Source organism: Antechinus flavipes, chromosome 4 (assembly GCF_016432865.1).
Source record: "Antechinus flavipes isolate AdamAnt ecotype Samford, QLD, Australia chromosome 4, AdamAnt_v2, whole genome shotgun sequence".
NCBI classification, from domain to species: domain Eukaryota; kingdom Metazoa; phylum Chordata; class Mammalia; order Dasyuromorphia; family Dasyuridae; genus Antechinus; species Antechinus flavipes.
In genome coordinates, this window is record NC_067401.1 from 199,127,836 (window position 1) to 199,150,990 (window position 23,155).

Consider the following 23,155-nt stretch of genomic DNA (forward strand, 5'->3'; position numbering starts at 1 on the left):
TGCAATAATAGCACCATCTCTGTTTTACAGGGTGGTTATGAGAATCAAATGAGATGACATATGTAGAGTGCTTTGCAAAGTTTAAAAAGGCCATATAAATGTTAGCTAGGTGATGGCTTTCCTAACTTCTCTCTCACCTCTTCCCTTCTAATACACAGAGAACTGACTTATCTAGCTTTTCACTTTAGAGTTTATGAAGCTTCCTTAGTTATGAAAGAAAGAAATACTAAATCAGAAACAACAGATGGCAGCAGTGGAAAGGGAAGCATATGGGCACATTTCTGAAAGTTTGAGAGGAAACAAGAAGGAATAATTAAATAAGGGATCAACAAAGGTTCCTGGGAATTTATATTTTCAGGAATCTGCAGCTCCCCACAATTTCTTTCTTCTTTAGATTTATCTTAGAGTCCTTCTAATTGTCTTCTCTATCCTTTTAACCACTCCTGCAGGTCACCGGAACCAGTAGCATGGAACTGAGGAGTTTGTATCTTACCTTTGCAGGGAGATTTGTGTCCCCACATTAAGAGACAGAAGAATTATTAGCAGTCAATATAGCAATATCAGTCAAATTCCATAGTACTATTTATATAATACACTCTATTATATGTTAGGCACATTATGGCTCATATAGGTTTTTGGAAGCTGGCCTGAGAGCTTAACCACATATTTAACATTGGTTCTTTAGGAAAATGTGTTTCAAATTTTCAAACTACTCATAAATATATATTTTTTACCTTTCAAAAATTTGCATGTCTTTGTGCAAGGGCCATGTTAATCTTCTCTGTATCAGTCCAATCTTAGAATTTGTGCTGCTGAAGCAAGCACTACAAATACTTTTTTAAACGTAATTTGTTTTTCAGTTGGGAGCTGCATATATCCTTTTAAAAATTAAACATTCAAATACTTAAAAATTTCTTTATAAATTGATTATGTCCTTGGGAGTAGAAATTGTGTATTAGGTGAATGGGCCCAGTAGGGCCTCTCTATTAGGGACAGGGAAAGAAAAACAAGTTGTTGCCCACCAGGACAGATGTAGGGAACATGAGTTGTGATAAACAAGACATGGTTAACCACACATCCAAGTGCAAGGAGCTTGAGTCCCAGTAGACAAGACTACAGGAAGCTTGGGTCCTGCTACATTTCTATTCCAATGGTTAAGAAGTAAATATCTCCCTTGAAAGGGCCTAACATCATCTGCCTCCACTTCTACCTTTCCCTATAAAATACCCATCCTGAGTATTCCCTTATGTTAAGGACCACGCCTAAGTGTGAAGGGGCAGGTCAGTTCTCTGGAAAGCCCCCACAGCTGTGAATTATAACACTCTCAAAGGAGCCTTTACTGACACAGATGTTGCTTGTGAATTGGGAATGAAATAAATCTGAGGCAAGAGGGAAGAGGAGAAAGATAGATCAAAGAATGCAACTGCCTCTCAGTCTCCTTGTATTATCATCCTCTCACATGAAGGGATATAGTTTGCTGATCAGAATTAGATTCCCAGCAGACACCCAGCAGGTAGCTCCCGTAACACCCTTAGACTAATCATTCCCCTGATGCTGCTTTGTACCAAGTTGCTTTATACAACAGTAAAGACTTTTCTTTTAAGAAATCAGTCCAGCATTCTAATAATTCTTACCTATTGAATCTACTCTTCCACTGAATTTCTATTCTTAGGTTCTTGTACATAGTGGGCTGGAGGTATGATGAAGAAATTCCTAGAGTTCCTAATTTAAAAGGAGTTTCCTATCTGTGAGAGAAAGTGATATTAATGGGTGGGACACCCCCCCAGAATCTAAGAGCTTTAAGATAGCATATAAACTATCTAATCCAGTTTGAGCTGAACAAGTTGTAATCCATTCTCTGTTTAAAGACCTCAGTAAGAATGAACTCTCTATTTCTACCAAATCATGTTACTTTTTGGGAGAACTATTATCAGGAGTCATAAAATCTTAGTCTAATATTGCATAATTCTTTATATGAAACGGAAAAGTGGCATTAAGGAAGGTGTGCACCAAGAGTCTAGTTTTGCTTCTTGTTGCATATAGCTGTATATATAAGTCTTTTAAGCCCGTTTGGCCCCAATTTTGTGATCTGAAAAATGAGTGAGTGGGGCTAGATAATCTCCAAATATTTTTTCTCTCTCAAATTCTCTGAGTCAGTTTTGTTAAAATTTAAATGTGCTGTTTTTGATATTTTAAAACTCATTTTTTAAAAAGAACTTAAGCTAGTCAGGAATTGTTTATTCTGAATAATTGCCTGTACCTGAATGTTGAAGAACAGTGGTATCAAATTCCAAATAGAAATAATAATAACTAATTTGTTGTGTAGATCTGCATATTGACTTAATTTTAAAATGTAATATTACCTATATTATTGTAATTTTATTCATTATATTGCTATTTCCCAATTACATTTTAATTCAATTTAGGTCATATCCTGGAATGTTGTGGGCATGTATTTGACCACTTTGGTGAAGAACATGATAATAAAAAATAGCATATATAATTTGTTTAATCACTTAAATAATGAAAAGTCAAACTGACATAGTAATAGTAGTTAGAAAATATAAGTTGATAAATCTGAGAACCCGAAAATGTATAGTAGGTCAGTGAAAGGTAAGAATTGAAAGATATTGAGAATCTGGGTTAAAATACTATCTTAATCACATATTATTTGTGTAATTTTGGTCAAATTATTTAAATTCTCAGTTTCCTCATCTCCATTCTATCTCTAAATCTAGGAGTATAAACATTCACATAAGAAAAATTAATCCCTTTTTACTTAAGAAAACATGTATTATATATTTTTATAGTGTCACCAGAATGTTAGTAAAACTATTTATGTACATAATTTGAATATTATGCATAATAATAATTAATGCACATAAATTGAATATTATTTCTATAGTAATTCCATGAATCTGTTTATCTTTTTACTTAGCTGAGTGAATTAAAGAAGCATTTTTCCCCCTGACAAACTCTGGCGTAAATCTAAGGATTTATTTATAAAAATTTATCATGTTTGTAGCCATTATTCTGTGACGAAAATGCTAGAAATATGTAATTTTATTCAAAATTTAAATTTTAGGTTTCCATGGCTCATGGAATACAAAATTTGATTAATGCTATCAGAATGATTCATAGTGTTTCAAGGTATTATAATACCTCAGAAAGAATGACCTCACTCTTTATAAAGGTAAGTTTGTGAAAAAAAAATATATATGTATATATATATATATATGCAGCTTAAGAAGGAAATTAACAGCTTCCGTCCATTTTTATTAGCTGTTTCCTCAGAATAATAAATCTTAACATGTTAGTGAAATGAGATAGGATATATATTCCAGTATGATAGTTTACTTCTCATTTAGTACCTACATTGTGACTGCACATTGACTTTAAAACTTGGTTCATTTAACAATTTTTTTGAAAATTTTTAGTTCCTGATCAATAGCATCTTTTAGTGAATGATTTGAATACAGATGACAACTTATTTTTGATATGTCTTAATATAGAGTCACTTCTCACTATTCCTGATGTTTGGGGCACACACACTTAGTAGGCACAATCTGGATGAAGATTCTGCAAAAACAAGTGAGAATGAGTGGTCAAATAGCAGTAGATCCAAGAGTGAGCAGAGTCATAAAAATCTGGAGTTCAGGATATGGATCCAGGAGAAGAGAGTTATCAGAAATGTTAAAGGCTGCAGAGAGGTCAAGGAGGAATGATAAAAAGATTTAGCAATTAAAAAATCATTAGTAACTGAAGAGAATAGTTTCAGATGAATATGAAATCTGGGTTACAAAGGATTTAGGAGGGACACATAGGACTATACTAAGGAAGATTATTTGTGTAGCTGTGTGAAGGATGGTTTAGAAAAGGAAGAGACTAGAGACATGAAGACTAGATAAGAAACTGCGTCCAGGCAAGAGGCAATACTAGATAGGTGATCATGGTATTGAAGAAAGGAATGTGTTGAGGTAGAAATAAAAAATGGGACATGGCCAGCTTCTAGCATGGAGAGCTGTGATGACCACGTTTAGCACCTAGGGTATTTTTAAATCAGCCGGAGTCAGGATAAGTGAAAATCTTTGATCTTTATTCTTTGTGGAGGTGAAGGAGAATGGCTGTAAGAAGTGAGAGCAATCTCGACAGGAATCCAGCCAGCAGTGCCTCTGGCTCTCACACTTTACCCACCTAATTCTCTATCCAATCTCCTATATAACACATCAAACTTGCACAGAGAGTGGGTGGGGCCATTCTTTCTCCAAGCATATATTAATAGAGTATTGTCCAATTGCTAATTAGCCACAAAGGCTCAGACCAGACCTCAGTGCATCTGCTTAGCTTCAGCCTATTACAGAGAGATTATTAGAGTTCAAGAATCATACCTGTTATATAAAAATTGGGGCAATGGCAAGCACATTAGAATGTTCGCCTCTAGTAGAGATTGGTAAGGTTTGGCATTTTAGTATGGGTACCCATGGGATTCTTTTTGTCTTTCATGTGGACTCTGTTGTTTGAATCAAACCATGATATTATCCAAGATCTAGTCTAATACTTTGTCCATTCCAATCTTTTTAGACATGAGCATGATTTTTCACTATGTGAGAGTGTCATTTTCTGTATTGTGTATGGTGGCTTTTAATGGTATTAAAATAGTATTGACTTACTGCTCTCTCGCTCAGTTCCAAATGGCATAATGATTCTATGATAAATTGTTTCCAAAGGTCATATTATGTCCAATCAGTGGTCCTAGAGGTCAAAGCCCCTCCCTTTATTTTACAAATGACTAAGTTAAGACCAAGAAGAGTTGAGTGACTTGTTCAGTATCACTGAAAGCTTCTCAAAGATTTGTAGATTATAAATTAATCAAGGATAAGAACTACTACCTATTTTTTTCTTTACATAAATAACTCCTAATGGTGATCTGAATGTTGCAAGGACTTAATATATATTTATTGCATTTTCTTTATTGCTTGTTGTTTACTTTAGTTCTCTACTTTGATAGTGAGTACATAATCAGACAGTGCCTTACTCAAGTAAATCTCAGTAACTGCTTTCACCTCAGTACTTAACAATGAAAATTTTGTATAATGTGATGAATTCCTTTGTAATAGTTTGGTACGTGACCTTTGGCTTCTTCCAGTTTTTTGCTGATCTCTCCAACATGTTCTCCAAAGTAGCTCATAAGCAATTGTATATCATTCCACATTTGTATTTCAAAAGTGTAGCCTTCAAAATGCTAAAATTGCAGATTTCAGTTGGCTAAATAAGGTTTTCTGGGGGTGTTTTTTGTAGTCCTGTAGGAAGAAAACTATTAGAAAATGCCTATTTTTAGATTCCATTAGCTAGGACTTCTGTATGGATCTTGCTTTTGCAAATGACTTTTTAAGAATCTAAAATGTTTTATTGCACTGTCAAAATTATCTTTACTAAGAATTAGCAGGATAAAATATGCCTGGAATTGTAATTACAGTGATAAAACTGATAAAGGTTAGAATTTAATTATTTGTAAAATTCCAAAGAATCAGATATGCTTTATTGGGTCAGACCTATGCTTCATCTAACTTAGTGTTCTGTTTCTAATAAGGAATGTTTTGTGGAAGAACATGATTATTTATAGTGTCAATCTTATATCTTATGGGTATTCCTTTAAAAACCACCTCTCACCCCTTGTGGTTTTGTTATTCATTCATTCATTTATACCCATCTGGATTTCTGTATTTTGAGTGTATATATCTCTTGGAGTTAAAGGCTTCTATATATTATTTCTTGAATGATGTAGTATTTTTTTTTTATTTTGAACAAACAACTCAGATTTCAGAGATACTCCATGTAGTAGAGTATTTCGATATTTGAGTACTCTGTCCATACTGTTTATGACTCTTATAAATATCTATGAATTGTATTCATTTTTAATCTGTAGCTACTTTTTATTTTTAGGTTACAAATCAAATGGTGACAGCATGTAAAGCATATATTACTGATGGAGGGACAAATCATGTATGGGAGCAAGAAACACCAGTTGTATTAAAAAAGATTCAGGTTAGTATGAATATATTTTCATTTCTGTAAGCTAAATTTTATTACTTATCTCTTTATTTTTTATGTATGAATTGTCCATTAACTTTGAAGTAAATACTTAACTGACTGATGTGAAAATTAAGTTACTTATGTAAGGTAATTTGCCTTTAAATAATTTCAGGATGTAATACAATCCCTACCTTTGCTTTTATTTTTTGAGTGTAAAAGTTTTTTGGAAGTTTTTGGATGTTAGTGAAGTAAAAATGACAGTCGTTTATAAAGTGAACATGATCCTTAGGAAATTAATTTTGGAAATGAAGAAGAAATGGTGGCAGTGCCATAACTAGAGTGGTGCTTGTAGTGTTAGAATGTTCAAAGATTACGGGAGAGACTCTCACCTAATTCTGTATCTCTTGACTGGTATCACAGAAATTCAGCCCTAATCTGAAATCCTAGGTGAAACTTCAGGATTGGCAGATATCTTCTAGCTTTTTAGTGTCATAAACCAGTTTGATGATATTTTTCATTCCTATGCTACCTTGGATTCTTGGGGTAAACTTTTTACATCTTTACCCTATTCCCCAACTTTTGAAGTTTGGTATTTTATATTAAACACAAAAATTGCTAGTTAATACCCCTTGAAATATGACTGGTGCCTTCATGAAACTGGTGAAAATGGAAGTGTAGCTAATTCACCATTATTGGAAGACTGGTTTCTGGATGGTAATAGTTAATTTAGTGTTTGGACAAGAGAATTGTATAGAGCTTACTATTCTCACACTGTTAAGGCTCTAATTTCAAACTGATTATTCCAGAGACATCTTAAATTCAATATGACTAGAATTTTACCAACTCATTATTTTGCTCCCTTTCCTCTTCCAAACTTCCTTATTGTTAAAGGAACATAATTGTTTTTCTTAAGTTTATATTTATACTATATGTATTTTTGCATATGCTTTTTTTTTTCTTTCTCGGAGTATAAACAGATTGAATAGGGATTCTGTCATTTTTTGTACGTGTATCTTCAGTGCTTAGTACAACATCTGGCACATAAATTGTTGTGGCATTGTTATTGCTGTTACTGTTAATTATGTTGTTTCAGTCATAACTCAGTTGGGGTTTTCTTGGCAGAGAGACGAGTGGTGTGCTATTTCCTTCTCCAGCCCATTTTATAGAAGAGGAAACTGAGGCAAACAGGGTAAAGTGACAAAGTGGCTGAGGCTACATTTTAACTTAATTCCTGACTGCAAGTCCAGTGTTATCCACTGTATCACTTAGATACCTGACTGTAAGATTGACTCTCCATATTTCCCCCCAACCAGGGTAACTAATTCTAATTTCACTCGAAGTAGTTTAGATTTTGCGAATGTTTTCAAAAGTGGGGTGTCATGATAGCTGACATTTTTCTCTCATGTTGCATGTTCAGTTGCTCCATAGACGACCTGCATAGTGTTCTGATTATATTTTGGAACACTTATTTTCATAGTTTGAATTTAAAGTGCTATTTATAAAGGATATTTCATGAGTTTGTAATATATATATATATATATATATATATATATTACTTGTCCTCCCTAATATGGGAATCCTTTTCTCCCATAAAAAATACAAGAGATTGTGTTTTGACCTCAATTATTGCAGCCTAAACTTTATTTCTCACTTACTTATCACTGTGACTACCAAGGAAAAACTAAAAAATGTGAACTAATTGTTTTTTGTAAGTATTCTTTACAGTTCTTAAGTCATTCTGTTTTAGGAACATTAGCCTTGTGTTATATGTGTATCTATATGTATATACACAATACACGCATATATATCTTGATTTGATCATAAAACTAGTACCTAAAATTGTATCTAAATTTTAAAAGTGAATATATATACATCCCTACCTATATATGCACACATACATACACACAGACATATACATGTATAGAAACATATAAGTATATATCCATGTAGATATGTGTATATAAACATATACATACTTATGCACATGAAAATCTAAAAAGTTAAGGAGTAAGAACTTTAATAACTAGGAATCCTCAATAATGATTTCTGATGAAAGGAGGCACATGAAATGAGCCTTGAAAGATTTCAAGTAATGAAAGGAGGAAGGAAAAGAGGAAGGATGGATGGGCAGTTCAGAGGGATGGAGGCTGGAGATAAAGTACTGAATTGGTCAGCAGTAAGTGGGGAAAACTCAGAAGGAATGTAGATAAATGAATGAAAAGGAATAATATATAACCTGGAAATGGTAAAATAAAGCCAGATTATAGGGAGCTTTAAATGCCAATCTGCAGGGTTTATATCTTATTCTAGAGGAGATAGGGAAATACTGAAAATACTTTAGTAGGAGAATGACATAAGCATTCTTGTTCTTTAACTAGATTATTTAGTCAGCTGTATGTGATGTTTTATAAAGGAGAATAAGCTAATACCCAATTGAGAAGCTGTTGAAGTTCATTCCAGAGATGATAAGGATCTAAATCAGAATTTTTACTTTGTAGGTAAGGACAAGGACGTATCTGAGAGATTTTGTAGAAGTAGAATAGAAAAGAATTGGAAGATGATTGGGTATAGGACATGGAAGAGCAGTAGAATCAAGGATGATTCCAAGGTTAAAAGGAATAGATAAATAAACAAGCAGGTGGACAGGCAGGCGGACAGAGCTAGGAGCCATCTCTGTGGGGATGACTGGCCATTTTCTTATTCAAGTATCAGTAAAAAAGAAAAAAAAAACTCAAAAAAGTATCAAATCCTTCTTTTTTTCTTGAATTTGAAGATTACATTTTGTTGATTGTCCTCAGTAAACTGGAATTATAATTGCAATGGTAGCAATCAGGATATCCTCTGATTAGTATGGTGACTTGTCTAATCAACTTCATATAGTATTGCAAGTCATGGATCTTTGTTGGAACACCTACCACCACCAAACCCTCAAGGAGTTAAACATGTTCCCTAGTCTCTTGCTGAGAGATATATTAAGAGGCCGTAGGAAATTCTTCTCTAATTGGTCCCACATTTCTAGAGTTATCTTCTAATGGTTATTTGAGGCTTAAATGAAAAATAAAATAATTAAAATAATGAAGCAAAACAAGGCCACATAAGATTGCAATGCAATTATAATCAAGGAGACAAAATTTTGGAATAGGCTTTTACAGAAGGCAAAAGATAAAGGCCAACCAAGAATGCTTTATTCTACAAAATGTAGTATAATCCTACAGGACAATAAATAGAAAACATACCTTATTCCTGATGAAAATTCCAAAAGCAAACAAAAAACTTGACACTTAAATACATTTGAGCAATTGCTAGGGGTGAAATCATAAACACACAGAAAAAGAAAGAAGAGAAAAATGAAAACTAATATTCCTGTTGAACATTTATGCAAAATCATTGTAAAAATTTTAATGTAGAAGTTACAAAAACATATGAAAAAATTGTTATTCACTATGAACAGTTTGGAGTGGTGTGTGTGGTGGGGAGGGAGGGTGTTTGGTAGGGGCAGAGTCAAAATGACAGAGAGAAGCCAGGAAATTGCCTGAGCTCTTCCCATTTTCCCTCAGAAACAATTTTACATCGACTCTAAATAGATTGTTATAGAACCTGTGGAAAAATAGAATGAAACAATTTTTTAGTTTAAGGTAACACAGAAGGATTTTAGGAGAGGTCTGTCTCTCAAATGATATCTAAACAAGCCAGGGGAAGACTCTTAACCACGGTACAGATCAGTAACTAATGTCTCAGTCATAATTCAACAAGCCAGTGGCACAACAGGTCAGTGTGGCACCTCCTGCTCCGATGCAGAAGGCAAATTGCCAACCTCAGAAACCCAGCAACAGATATGGTGAAGGTGAGCTACCTCACTGCATGAGCAAGCCACCAGTATCTGAGATCTTATCACTCCAAGCTAGTGATCCTGCCTGTCTTTCCCTGTGCAAGAACCTTGGAACAATGACCCTTGTGTCTGAGGAACAGGATTCAACTATACATGCCATGAAATAAGCAAAAAATAAGCAAGAAAAAAAAACTTTACCATAGAAACTACTATGGTGATGGAGAAGATCAGAACATCAACCTAGAAAAGGACAAGATGCTCACATGGAAAACTCCAAAGGAGGATATGAATTGGTCTCAAGCCCAAAAAGCCTTCTTGGAAGAGCTTTTAAAAATCTAGTTAGAGAAGTAGAAGAAAAATTGGGAAAAGAAATGAGAGGTATACAAGAGAGTGTCAAGAACTTACAATAGGAAAGACAATTGATTGAAGAAAACAGTTCCTTAAAAAATACAATCGGCTAAATAGGGAAAAAAATATCCACTGAAAAAAACAACTCCTTAAAAATAGAATAAAAATAGACAGAGCATCCTCCATCCTGAAAACAGAGCCATACTTTAGCAAAGAGTTAAAAGCTGAAGAATAAACTGGGAAAATAACAACAACAACAACAACAAACAGAAAAAGATTCTGACCATAGAAAGTTATTGTGGTGATACAGACTCAAAAGATAACAAAGTTAAAGCTCCTGCATCCAAAACCTCAAAGAAAAATAACAGTTGTTCTCAGACCATGGAAGACTTCAAAATTGATTTTGAAAAACAAGTATTAGAGGAAAAATTGGAAAGAGAAATGAGAATAATACAAAAGGAAAATTTAAAAAAGCTGATGAGAAGAATAACTTAAAAAGCAAAATTGACCAAATGAGAAAGGAGGTACAAAAGTTCACTGAGGAAAAGAATTCCTTAAAAATTTGAATTGAGCAAATGAAAGCTAATAATTTTATGAGAAATCAAGATACAATGAAACAAAAATCAAAAGAATGGGGGAAAAGGAAACCAATATGAAATACTCATTGAAAAAACAACTAACCTGGAAAATAGATCCAGGAGAGATAATTTATAAATTGGCCTATTTGGAGCCTAAAAGATAAAAATGAAAGATTAAAAAGAGCTTAGGCTTTCTTTCAAGAAATTATTAATTTCATAATAATCTAGAACCAGAGAATAAAATAAAAATTTAAAGAATCCACCAATCACTTCCTGAAAGTGATCTTAAGATGAAAACTCCCAGGATTATTATAGCCAAAATTTTAAGGAGAAAATATTGCAAGCATCTAAAATATACACAAGAATAGTAGAGCCACAATCAGGATAACCCAAGATTTACCTTCTACTTGAAAGAATCTTATTCCTTTCATGAATGTGAGGATCTGGCATATGACATTCTGGAGAGCAGAGAAGCTAGGATTACAACCAAGAATCACCTACTCAACAAAATTAAGTTTAATCCCTCAGAGGAAAACTGGACATTCAATTAAATACAGGACTTTCAAGGATTCATGATGAAAAGACCAGACCTGAATAGAAAATTTGATCTTCAGATACAGGATTCAGGAGAAGTATAAGGAGGTAATCAGGAAAGAAAATCATAAGGGGATTTAATAAGGTTTATTTATATTATTACATGGGAAGTTGATACTTGTAACTCATTAGAATGTTCTCATTATTATGACAATTAGAGGAAAGATAGAGGATACAAGGGAGAGTTGAGTTTGAAGGGGCAATATCTAGAATATTAAAATTAAGGGGCAAGAGAGGAATATACTCATCATCAGAATTGTCTCAAAGAGAAAATAACATATATAACCAATATGGATATATTTTACCGTGCAGGAAGTAGGAGGGGAAGGAATGAAGCTGGTAGAAGAGCATACATATTGGAGTGGGGGTGGTCAGAAACAAAACACTTTTGAAGAGGAACAGGATAAAAGAAGAGAAAGAATAGACTCAGTGGGGAAATACAGTTAGTAATACTAATTGTGAAAACTATTTTGAAGTGTTTCTCTGACAAAGACCTTATTTTTCAAATGTATAGAGAACTATCAAATTTAATTAAAAAAATCATTCCCCTATTGATAAATGATCAAAAGATATGAATTATGTCCAAAGGAGTATAAAATCATGCCTAAACCTTGACCTAACAATAGCTCTACTGGGCATGAATCCCAAAAGAATTTTTAAAAAAGGAAGAGGACTTACATGTCCAAAGAATATTTATAGCAGCTATTTTCTCAGGGCAAAGAACTGAAATTGAGAGGATTCTCATCAATTGGAGAATGGCTGAGTAAATTGTGGTATGATTATGATGGAATATTAATGTTCTGATCTGAGGATGCCCTCAGATAAATCTGGAAAATCCCCCATGAACTCAAGCAAAGTGAAATGTATTGTGTACAAAATAACAGCAATGTTGTGGGATGATCAGTTGTGAATGACTTTGCTGTTTTCAACAATACAGTGATCCAAGACTACATAATCCAAGATTATGATGAAAAATGTTATCCATATCCTAAGAAAAAACTGATTGTGTCTGAATACAGAATGAAGCATTTTTTAAACTTTATTTTTCATGAGGGCTTTTTTTTTAGGGGGAGAGATGTATGTTTTCTTTTGCAACATGACTTTTATGGAAATGTTTTGCATAACTTCTCAATATGGGAGAAAATCTAGAATTCTAAAGTTTTAAAAACAAATGTAAATATTGTTTTATATGTAACAGGGGAAAAATAAAATATTAAATTAAAAAAAGATTAGACTATTTGAAAGTCAAGATCATAAAACGATCCTGGAGAACATCTTTCAAGAAATTATCAAGGAAAATCGCCTAGATATGCTAGAACCAGAGGGTAAAATAGTCATTGAAAAAATCCATTGATCACCTCCTGAAAGAGAGCCAAAATGAAAACTCCAAGGAATATTTTAGCTAAATTTCAGAATTAGCAAAGAGAAAATATTACAAGCATCTAGAAATAATTTGAATATAAAGAAGTCACAGTAAGAATTAACACAGGATTTAAGCTGCTTCTACATTAAAGGTTAGAAGAGCCCTGGAATATGATAAGGCTGAAAGTCTGAGGAGCTTGGATTACAACCAAGAATCAACTGTTATTCAGCAAATTTGGCCATAGTCTTTCAGGAGAAAAGATGGACATTCAATGGAATAAGGTCTTTCAATCATTTTTGATAAAAAATCAAAACTAAATAGAAAATTCTATATTTAAAAGCAAGACTCAAAGAAACACAAAAAGATAAAGAGGAAAGAAAAAAAAACATTATTCAAAGTTTAAACCTGTTACAATTCTATGTGGGAAGATATTTGAACTTTTGAGAACTGTATCTTTATTGGAGAGTTAAAAGAGATATATAAGACAGAGGGTATGAGTATAAATACTTGACTTTGATGTGAGGATATAAAAGATTAAGGCATGGAAAAAGAATTATATTGGGAGAAGAGAAACTGGAAGGAAAATGTGATAAATTACTTCATGTGAAAAGGTACAAAAGATTATCAAAGTACAGGGAAAGAAGGGAAGTGGGGAAGAGCATTATTTGAACCTTAATCTCATCATATTGGCTTAAAGAAGAAATAATATACATAACTCAGTTGGGTATAAAAGTTTTACCCTTTAGGGAAGTTGGAAAAAAGGGGAAAGAAAAGAGAGAGGGTAAATAAAAGGGAGGGCAGAAGTAGGAGAGGAAAGGAAAAAGAAAATGAAGGTCAGACTGAGGGAAAAGGTGGTCAAAAGCAGAACACTGATGAAGAGGAAAAGGGTGAAAAAAGAGAAAAAAATGAGAATAAGATGGAAGGAAATAGTCAGTTGGTAATCATAACTCTGAATGTGAAGGGGGTGAACTCTTCCCATAATACAGAAGCACATAACAAAGTAGATTAAATACCATTAAAAACCAGAATCCTATAGTAGATTTTTACAATATACATATTTGAAGCAGAGAGATGGACACAGAGTAAGGTAAAAGGCTGGAGAGAAATGTATTATGTTTCAGCTGAAGTAAAAAAAAGCAGGGATAGCAATCCTGATCCCAGACAAAGCAATACAAACAGATGTAGTTGGAAGCTACCTCTTCTTAAAGGGACCTTCAAAATGAAGTATTATCAATATTAAACATATATGCACTAAATAGTACAGCATTCAAATTCTTAGAGGAGGATTCTTAAGTGAGTTACAAGAAGAAATATACAGTAAAACTATGCTAGTGGGATACCTCAATCTTTGGATCTCTGGAGACCTTTGGAGAAAATTGAATGGGAATGGGAAAGAAATCATACTTTTTTCCCCTCAGTGGTACACATAGTACCTATGCAAAAATTGACTGTGAGCATAAAAACCTCAAACTCATATGCAGAAAGGCAGAAATATTGAATACATTCTCTTCAGATCATGTGCAATTAAAAGTATAGGTAATAAAAGGTCATAAAATAGACTAAAAATGAATTAGAAATGAAATAAAACCCTAAAGAATGAATTAGACCAAACAAATTATAGAAATAATCAATTTCATTAAAAACAACAATAAAGAGACTATATCAAAACTTGGGGGATGCAGCCAAAGTAGTTCTTAGGGGGAAATTTTCTCTCTCTAAAATCTTGAATAAAATAGAGATCAGTGGAGACTTCCGGTTAAGATGGCGGAGAGGAGGCATACTGCTGCATAAGCTCTGCACTTTCTCTCACTATCCACTTCATTACAAGCCTCTGAATTAATGCTTGACTGAAAAAAAACCCACAAATAGTTACCAAGAGAAGCCATCCTTGAGATTCGCCAAGAAAGGTCTGTCTTTACTGGAGGGCTGGGATGGTTTTAGATCGGGCGCAGGCTGAGGGCAGCGGCAGTGAGAGCATGGGAGCAGACTGGAGAGGGGATGGGGAGTGATCGCAGCCGTCTCTGTGGGGAGAGCTTTGCTACAGGTTTGGATACTTTGCTCCGGCAGCAAGTCAGCAGCCCAGCAGAGAAGCTAACAACACCGGGGCTGAAGAATACACCCCCAAACAGCTGGAGTCTCTGGGGACCTGGCCGCCCCCCCCCCCTTTCCCCCCCACAGTGACTCAGCACGCTCTGGGATCTGAGCGCACGCGCAACACAGTCCTGCTAGTGCCTCACTGCTGCCCCCCGCAGTCTGTAGAGGAAGCTCGATAACATACCCAGCCCCTCCCCCAAAGAAAGACTCCAGTTTTTTCTGTTTTTCTTTGGTAGTTTGTCTCTGATTATTAGACAGAATGAGCAAGAAGCTGAAGAGGACTTTAACCCTTGACAGCTTCTACACAGATAGAGAGCAGACTCTAAATCCTGAGGAGACTAAAAACAGACAGTCCCCAGGTGAATCCCCAAAGGAGGAGATCATCTGTTCCTCAGCACAGATGAACCTCATAGAAGTGATTAAAAAGGCTCGCACAAGGGAGCTAGAAGAAAAATGGGGAAAGCAGAGTGAGGCTTGGGAAAAGGAGAGGGAGGCTTGGCAAAAGAGCCTGGAGAAAGTTAAAGAAAGAGTGGATAAAGAAGTAAAATCCTTGAAAAACAGGATTAATGAACTGGAAACAGAAAACAGCTCTCTAAAAAACAAAATTGGCGAAATGGAAAAAAATTCCACAGAACAAAAGAACTCAATTGGACAATTAGAAAAAGATTTTAAAAAAGTGAGTGAAGAAAATACTTCACTGAAAATCAGAATTGAACAAGTGGAATTGAATGACTCGAGGAGACAAGAAGAATCAGTCAAGCAAATCCAAAAAAATCAAACAATGGAGAAAAATGTGAAATACCTTCTGGGGAAGACAACAGACCTGGAAAACAGATCCAGGAGAGACAATCTGAGAATCATTGGACTTCCAGAAAAACATGATGAAAAAAAGAGCCTGGACATTATTTTCCAGGAAATTATCAAAGAGAACTGCCCAGAAGTCATAGGAACAGAGGAAAAAATAAACATTGAAAGGATTCATCGATCACCCACTGAAAGGGATCCTAAAATCAAAACACCAAGGAATATAGTGGCCAAATGCCAGAACCCTCAGATGAAGGAAAAAATATTGCAAGCGGCTAGAAAAACCCAATTCAAGTATCAAGGAGCCACAATAAGGATCACCCAGGATCTGGCAGCATCCACATTAAAAGATCGAAGGGCCTGAAATATGATATTCCGAAAGGCTAAGGAACTTGGTATGCAACCAAAAATAACTTACCCAGCGAGAATGAGCATCTTTTTCCAGGGAAGAAGATGGACATTCAACGAAGTAAGCGAATTTCATCTATTTCTGATGAAAAAACCAGAACTTAACAAAAAGTTTGATCTACAAATATAGAACTCAAGAGAAATCTAAAAAGGTAAAGATTAATCTTGGGAACTATATTTTGACTATATAGATGTATAAAGAATACATGTATACCTTGTTCTAGAAATTGATGTGGAAAGGACATTGTATCAGAAAAAGGGTAAAGTGGGGGTAGTACATCTCATGAAGAGGCATAGGAAACCTATTATATCTGAGAGAAAGAATGGAGGGGGATGAATATAGTGGGTATCTTACTGCCTTCAGAATTGGCTTTAAGTGAAAAATCTTAAGACATATTCAATCTATGGTGAAACTTCTCCCACCTCATCGAAAAGTGAGAAGGGAAAAGTGAAAAGGGAAGGAATAAGCTAAGCGGAAGGGAATACGGGAACTGGGAGGGAAAGGGGTAAGATAGGGGGAGGAACTCTAAGGCGGGGGGAGGGATACTAAAAAGGGAGGGCTGTGAGAAGCAAGTGGTGCTCACAAGCTTAATACTGGGAAGGGGGGGGAAAGGGGAAAGAAGGGAGAAAAGCATAAACCGGGGTTAACAAGATGGCAAGTAATACAGAATTGGTCATTCTAACCATAAACGTGAACGGGGTAAACTCCCCCATAAAGAGGAAGCGGTTAGCAGAATGGATTAAAAGCCAGAATCCTACAATATGTTGTTTACAGGAAACACACCTGAAGTGGGGAGATACATGCAGGTTAAAGGTAAAAGGTTGGAGCAAAATCTACTATGCTTCAGGTGAAGTCAAAAAAGCAGGGGTAGCCATCCTGATCTCAGATCAAGCTAAAGCAAAAATTGATCTAATTAAAAGAGATAAGGAAGGGCACTATATCTTGCTAAAGGGTAGCATGGATAATGAAGCACTATCTATATTAAACATATATGCACCAAGTGGGGTAGCATCTAAATTCTTAAAAGAGAAACTAAGAGAGCTGCAAGAAGAAATAGACAGTAAAACTATAATAGTGGGAGATCTTAACCTTGCACTCTCAGAATTAGATAAATCAAACCACAAAATAAATAAGAAAGAAGTCAAAGAGGTAAATAGAATACTAGAAAAGTTAGATATGATAGATCTCTGGAGAAAATGTAATGGAGACAGAAAGGAATACACTTTCTTTTCAGCAGTTCATGGAACCTATACAAAAATTGACCATATATTAGGACATAAAAACCTCAAACTCAAATGCAGTAAGGCAGAAATAGTAAATGCATCCTTTTCAGACCACGATGCAATGAAAATTACATTCAACAAAAAACCAGGGGAAAGTAGACCAAAAAATAATTGGAAACTAAATAATCTCATACTAAAGAATGATTGGGTGAAACAGCAAATCATAGACATAATTAATAACTTCACCCAAGAAAACGATAATAATGAGACATCATACCAAAATGTATGGGATGCAGCCAAAGCGGTAATAAGGGGAAATTTCATATCTCTAGAGGCCTATTTGTATAAAATAGAGAAAGAGAAGGTCAATGAATTGGGTTTGCAACTAAAAATGCTAGAAAAGGAACAAATTAAAAACCCCCAGTCAAACACTAAACTTGAAATTCTAAAAATAAAAGGTGAGATCAATAAAATTGAAAGTAAAAAAACTATTGAATTGATTAATAAAACTAAGAGTTGGTTCTATGAAAAAACCAACAAAATAGACAAACCCTTAGTAAATCTGATTAAAAAAAAGGAGAGAGGAAAATCAAATTGTTAGTCTTAAAAATGAAAAGGGAGAACTCACCACTAACGAAGAGGAAATTAGAGCAATAATTAGGAGTTACTTTGCCCAACTTTATGCCAATAAATTCGACAACTTAAATGAAACAGAAAAATACCTCCAAAAATATAGCTTGCCCAAACTAACAGAGGAAGAAGTAAATATCCTAAACAGTCCCATCTCAGAAAAAGAAATAGAACAAACTATCAATCAACTCCCTAAGAAAAAATCCCCAGGACCAGATGGATTTACATGTGAATTCTACCAAACATTTAAAGAACAATTAATTCCAATGTTATATAAACTATTTGAAAAAATAGGGAATGAGGGAGTCCTACCAAACTCCTTTTATGACACAGACATGGTACTGATACCTAAACCAGGTAGGCTGAAAACAGAAAGAAAATTATAGACCAATCTCCCTAATGAATATTGATGCTAAAATCTTAAATAAAATATTAGCAAAAAGATTACAGAAAATCGTCACCAGGATAATACACTATGACCAAGTAGGATTTATACCAGGAATGCAGGGCTGGTTCAATATTAAGAAAACTATTAGCATAATTGACTATATCAATAACCAACCAAACAAAAACCATATGATCATCTCAATAGATGCAGAAAAAGCATTTGATAAAATCCAACATCCATTCCTAATAAAAACACTTGAGAGCATAGGAATAAATGGACTTTTCCTTAAAATAGTCAGGAGCATATATTTAAAACCATCAGTAAGCATCATATGCAATGGGGAAAAACTGGAACCTTTCCCAGTAAGATCTGGAGTGAAGCAAGGTTGCCCACTATCACCATTATTATTTAATATCGTATTAGAAACACTAGCCTCAGCAATAAGAGTCGAGAAAGATATTAAAGGAATTAGAGTAGGCAATGAGGAAACCAAACTATCACTCTTTGCAGATGATATGATGGTATACCTAGAGAACCCCAGAGATTCTACTAAAAAGCTATTGGAAATAATTCATAATTTTAGCAAAGTAGCTGGCTACAAAATAAATCCCCATAAATCCTCAGCATTTTTATACATCACCAACAAAACCCAACAGCAAGAGATACAAAGAGAAATTCCATTCAGAATAACTGTTGATACCATAAAATATTTGGGAATCTATCTACCAAAGGAAAGTCAGGAATTATATGAGCAAAATTATAAAAAAGTCTCCACACAAATAAAGTCAGACTTAAATAATGGGAAAAATATTAAGTGCTCTTGGATCGGCCGAGCGAACATAATAAAGATGACAATACTCCCTAAACTAATCTATTTATTTAGTCCTATACCAATCAGACTTCCAAGAAAATATTTTATTGATCTAGAAAAAATAACAACAAAATTCATATGGAACAATAAAAAGTCGAGAATCTCAAGGGAATTAATGAAAAAAAAATCAAATGAAGGTGGCCTAGCTGTACCTGATCTAAAATTATATTATAAAGCAGCAGTCACCAAAACCATTTGGTATTGGCTAAGAAATAGATTAGTGGATCAGTGGAAAAGGCTAGGTTCACAAGACAGAATAGTCAACTATAGCAATCTAGTGTTTGACAAACCCAAAGCCCCTAACTTCTGGGAAAAGAATTCATTATTTGATATAAACTGCTGGGATAATTGGAAATTAGTATGGCAGAAATTAGGCATGGACCCACACTTAACACCATATACCAAGATAAGATCAAAATGGGTCTATGACCTAGGCATAAAGAATGAGATTATAAATAAATTAGAGGAACATAGAATAGTTTATCTCTCAGACTTGTGGAGGAGAAAGAAATTTGTGACCAAAGATGAACTAGAGACCATTACTGATCACAAAATAGAAAATTTTGATTACATCAAATTAAAAAGCCTTTGTACAAATAAAACTAATGCAAACAAGATTAGAAGGGAAGCAACAAACTGGGAAAACATTTTCACAGTTAAAGGTTCTGATAAAGGCCTCATTTCCAAAATATATAGAGAACTGACTCAAATTTACAAGAAATCAAGCCATTCTCCAATTGATAAATGGTCAAAGGATATGAACAGACAATTTTCAGAGGATGAAATTGAAACTATTACCACTCATATGAAAGAGTGTTCCAAATCATTATTGATCAGAGAAATGCAAATTAAGACAACTCTGAGATACCACTACACACCTGTCAGATTGGCTAAGATGACAGGAAAAAATAATGATGAATGTTGGAGGGGATGCGGGAAAACTGGGACACTAATGCATTGTTGGTGGAGTTGTGAACGAATCCAACCATTCTGGAGAGCAATCTGAAATTATGCCCAAAAAATTATCAAATTGTGCATACCCTTTGATCCAGCAATGTTTCTATTGGGCTTATATCCCAAAGAAATACTAAAGAAGGGAAAGGGACCTCTATGTGCCAAAATGTTTGTAGCAGCCCTGTTTGTAGTAGCTAGAAACTGGAAAATGAATGGATGCCCATCAATTGGAGAATGGCTGGGTAAATTGTGGTATATGAATGTTATGGAATATTATTGTTCTGTAAGAAATGACCAGCAGGATGCATACAGAGAGGACTGGCGAGACTTACATGAACTGATGCTAAGTGAAATGAGCAGAACCAGGAGATCATTATACACTTCGACAACGATATTGTATGAGGACATATTTTGATGGAAGTGGATTTCTTTGACAAAGAGACCTGAGTTTCAATTGATAAATGACGGACAAAAGCAGCTACACCCAAAGAAAGAACACTGGGAAACGAATGTGAACTATCTGCATTTTTGTTTTTCTTCCCAGGTTATTTATACCTTCTGAATCCAATTCTTCCTATGCAACAAGAGAACTGTTCAGTTCTGCAAACATATATTGTATCTAGGATATACTGCAACATATCCAACATATAAAGGACTGCTTGCCATCTAGGGGAGGGGGCGGAGGGAGGGAGGGAGGGAAAAAAAATCGGAACAGAAACGAGTGTCAATATAAAGTAATTATTAAATAAAAATTAAATTTAAAAAAAATAGAGATCAGTGAACTGGGTATTCAACTAAAAACTAGAAAAATAATAAATTAAAAATTCCCATCTAAACACTAGTTAAGAAATTCTGCAAATCAAAGGAGAGATTAATAAAATTGAAAGGAAGAAAGGAAGAAAGTAATAAAACAAAGACCTGGTTTTATTGGGGAAAAGGCCCAATAAAATAGACGAACTTTTGGTTAATTTGATTAAAATGAAAAGGATGAATTCACTATCAATGAAGAGGAAATGTAAACAAAAAGTAGAAGGGCATTTTGTCTAGTTATATATGCCAATAAAATCTGACAAAGTAAAATGGGTAGATATTTCCAAAAATATGGATTGCCCAGATAACAGAAGAGGAAATAAAAAACTTTAAATAGACAATTTTAGAAAAATTGAATAAGCCATCAATGGGCTCCCTTAAAAAAATCTCCAGGAATAGATGGATTTTCAAATGAATTCTTCTAAACATTTAGAGAACCATTCAATAACTATGTAAACTATTTGAAAAAAAATAGGTGGAATTTAAAAAAATTCTTTTAATGACACAAATAGGTGCTAACTAAACCAAGAAGAGCCAAAACAAAGAAAATTATAGAGTAACTTCCCTAATGAAAATTAATGCAAAAATTTAAATAAAATTTAGCAAAGAGATTACAGCAATTCATCACAAGGATAATATACTATGAGCAGATGAGATTTGTAGCAGGAATGCAGGGCTGGTTTAATATCTGGAAAACTGTCAGTTTAATTAATCATATCAATAATATAACTAAACAGAAATCATATGATTATCTTAATAGATTCAGAGAAGATTTTTAAAATAGCTTTTTATTTTCAAAATATATACAAAGATAGTTTTCAACATTAATCCTTGCAAAATCTTGTTCCAATTTTTTCTCCCTACCTTTGTCCAATTCCCTCCACTAGACAGCAAGTTATTCAATATATGTTAAACATACACAATTTTCTATAGATATTTCCACATTTATCATGCTGTACAAGAAAAATTGAATGCAAAAGGGGAAAATGAGAAAGAAAACAAAAACGGTTAAAATACTATGTTGTTTCCACATTCAATCCCCATAGTCCTCTTTCTGAGTGCAGATGACTTTGTCTATCACAAGTTTATTGGAATTGGCCTGAATCAGCTCATTGTTGCAAAGAGCCATGTCCATCAGAATTGATAATCATATAATCTTGCTGTTGCTGTGTAAAATGTTTCCCTAGTTCTACTCACTTCACTTAGCACCAGTTCAGGCCTCTTCAGGCCTCTGAAATCATACTGCTGTTTGTTTCTTACAGAACAACAGTGTTCCATAACATTCATGTATCCTAACTTCTCCAGCCATTCCCCAACTGATGGGCATCTACTCATTTTCCAATTCCTTGCCACTACAAAAAAGGCTGCTACAAACATTTTTGCACATGTGGGTCCTTTTGCCTTTTTTATGATCTTTTTAGGATGCAGGCTCAGTAGAGAAACTATTGTATCAATAGATATGCACAGTTTAATCGTCCTTTGGGCATAGTTCCATATTGCTCTCCAGAATGGTTGAACAGTTCACAACTCTACCAACAATGTACTAGTGTCCCAGTTTTCCCAAATTCCCTTCAACATATATCATCTTTTCCTGTCATCTTAGCCATCTGAGAGCTGTGTTGTGGTACTTCAGAATTGTCTTAATGTACATTTCTCTGATGAATAGTGATTTAGAGCAGCTTTTTTTCACAAAACTAGAAATGGCCTTAATTTTTCTATCTGAAAATTGTCTGTTCATATCCCTTGACCATTTATCACATGGAAGCTGGCTTGTATTCTTATAAATTTGGGTCAATTCTCTATATATTTTAGAAATGAGGTCCTTGGATTTAAATTTCCACCCAATTTTCTGTTTCTCTTTTAATTTTGGCTGCATTGGTTTTGTTTGCACAAAACCTTTTTAATTTAACATAATCAGAATTAGCCATTTTGCATCAGAAAATCTTTTGACAAAATATAGCATCCATTCTTATTAAACACATTAGAAAGCATAGGAATAAAGGAAGTGTGCTTTAAAATAAAAAGCAGTACCTAAAACCATCAGCAAGCATTATATGTAAAAGAAATAGGTTAGAAATCTTCCCAGTAAAATCAGCAGTACAAAAAATGCCTGTCATCACCAATATTATTCAATATAGTAGTAGAAATGTTAGCTTTAGCAATGAAAAAAAATAAATTGAAATTAGAATAGCAAATGATGTAGATGGCAAGTTTTTTGCTTGACTGT

General features: G+C 34.2%; 1 protein-coding gene and 1 non-coding gene across 2 annotated transcripts in view; one reads left to right on the plus strand and one right to left on the minus strand.

The window, feature by feature from the left end:
* The window catches only part of DNAH8 (dynein axonemal heavy chain 8), a 402,529-nt gene that overhangs the window by 56,988 nt on the left and 322,386 nt on the right, over positions 1–23,155 (plus strand). Inside the window, exons 9-10 of the mRNA XM_051996876.1 lie at positions 3,086–3,193; positions 5,944–6,045. Of these exons, the coding sequence (XP_051852836.1) occupies positions 3,086–3,193; positions 5,944–6,045 (210 nt within the window). The remainder of the gene's footprint in view (positions 1–3,085; positions 3,194–5,943; positions 6,046–23,155) is intronic.
* LOC127563561 (U6 spliceosomal RNA) lies at positions 722–825 on the minus strand. Its single transcript, XR_007954013.1, has one exon. It is a non-coding gene; the product is annotated as a U6 spliceosomal RNA (small nuclear RNA).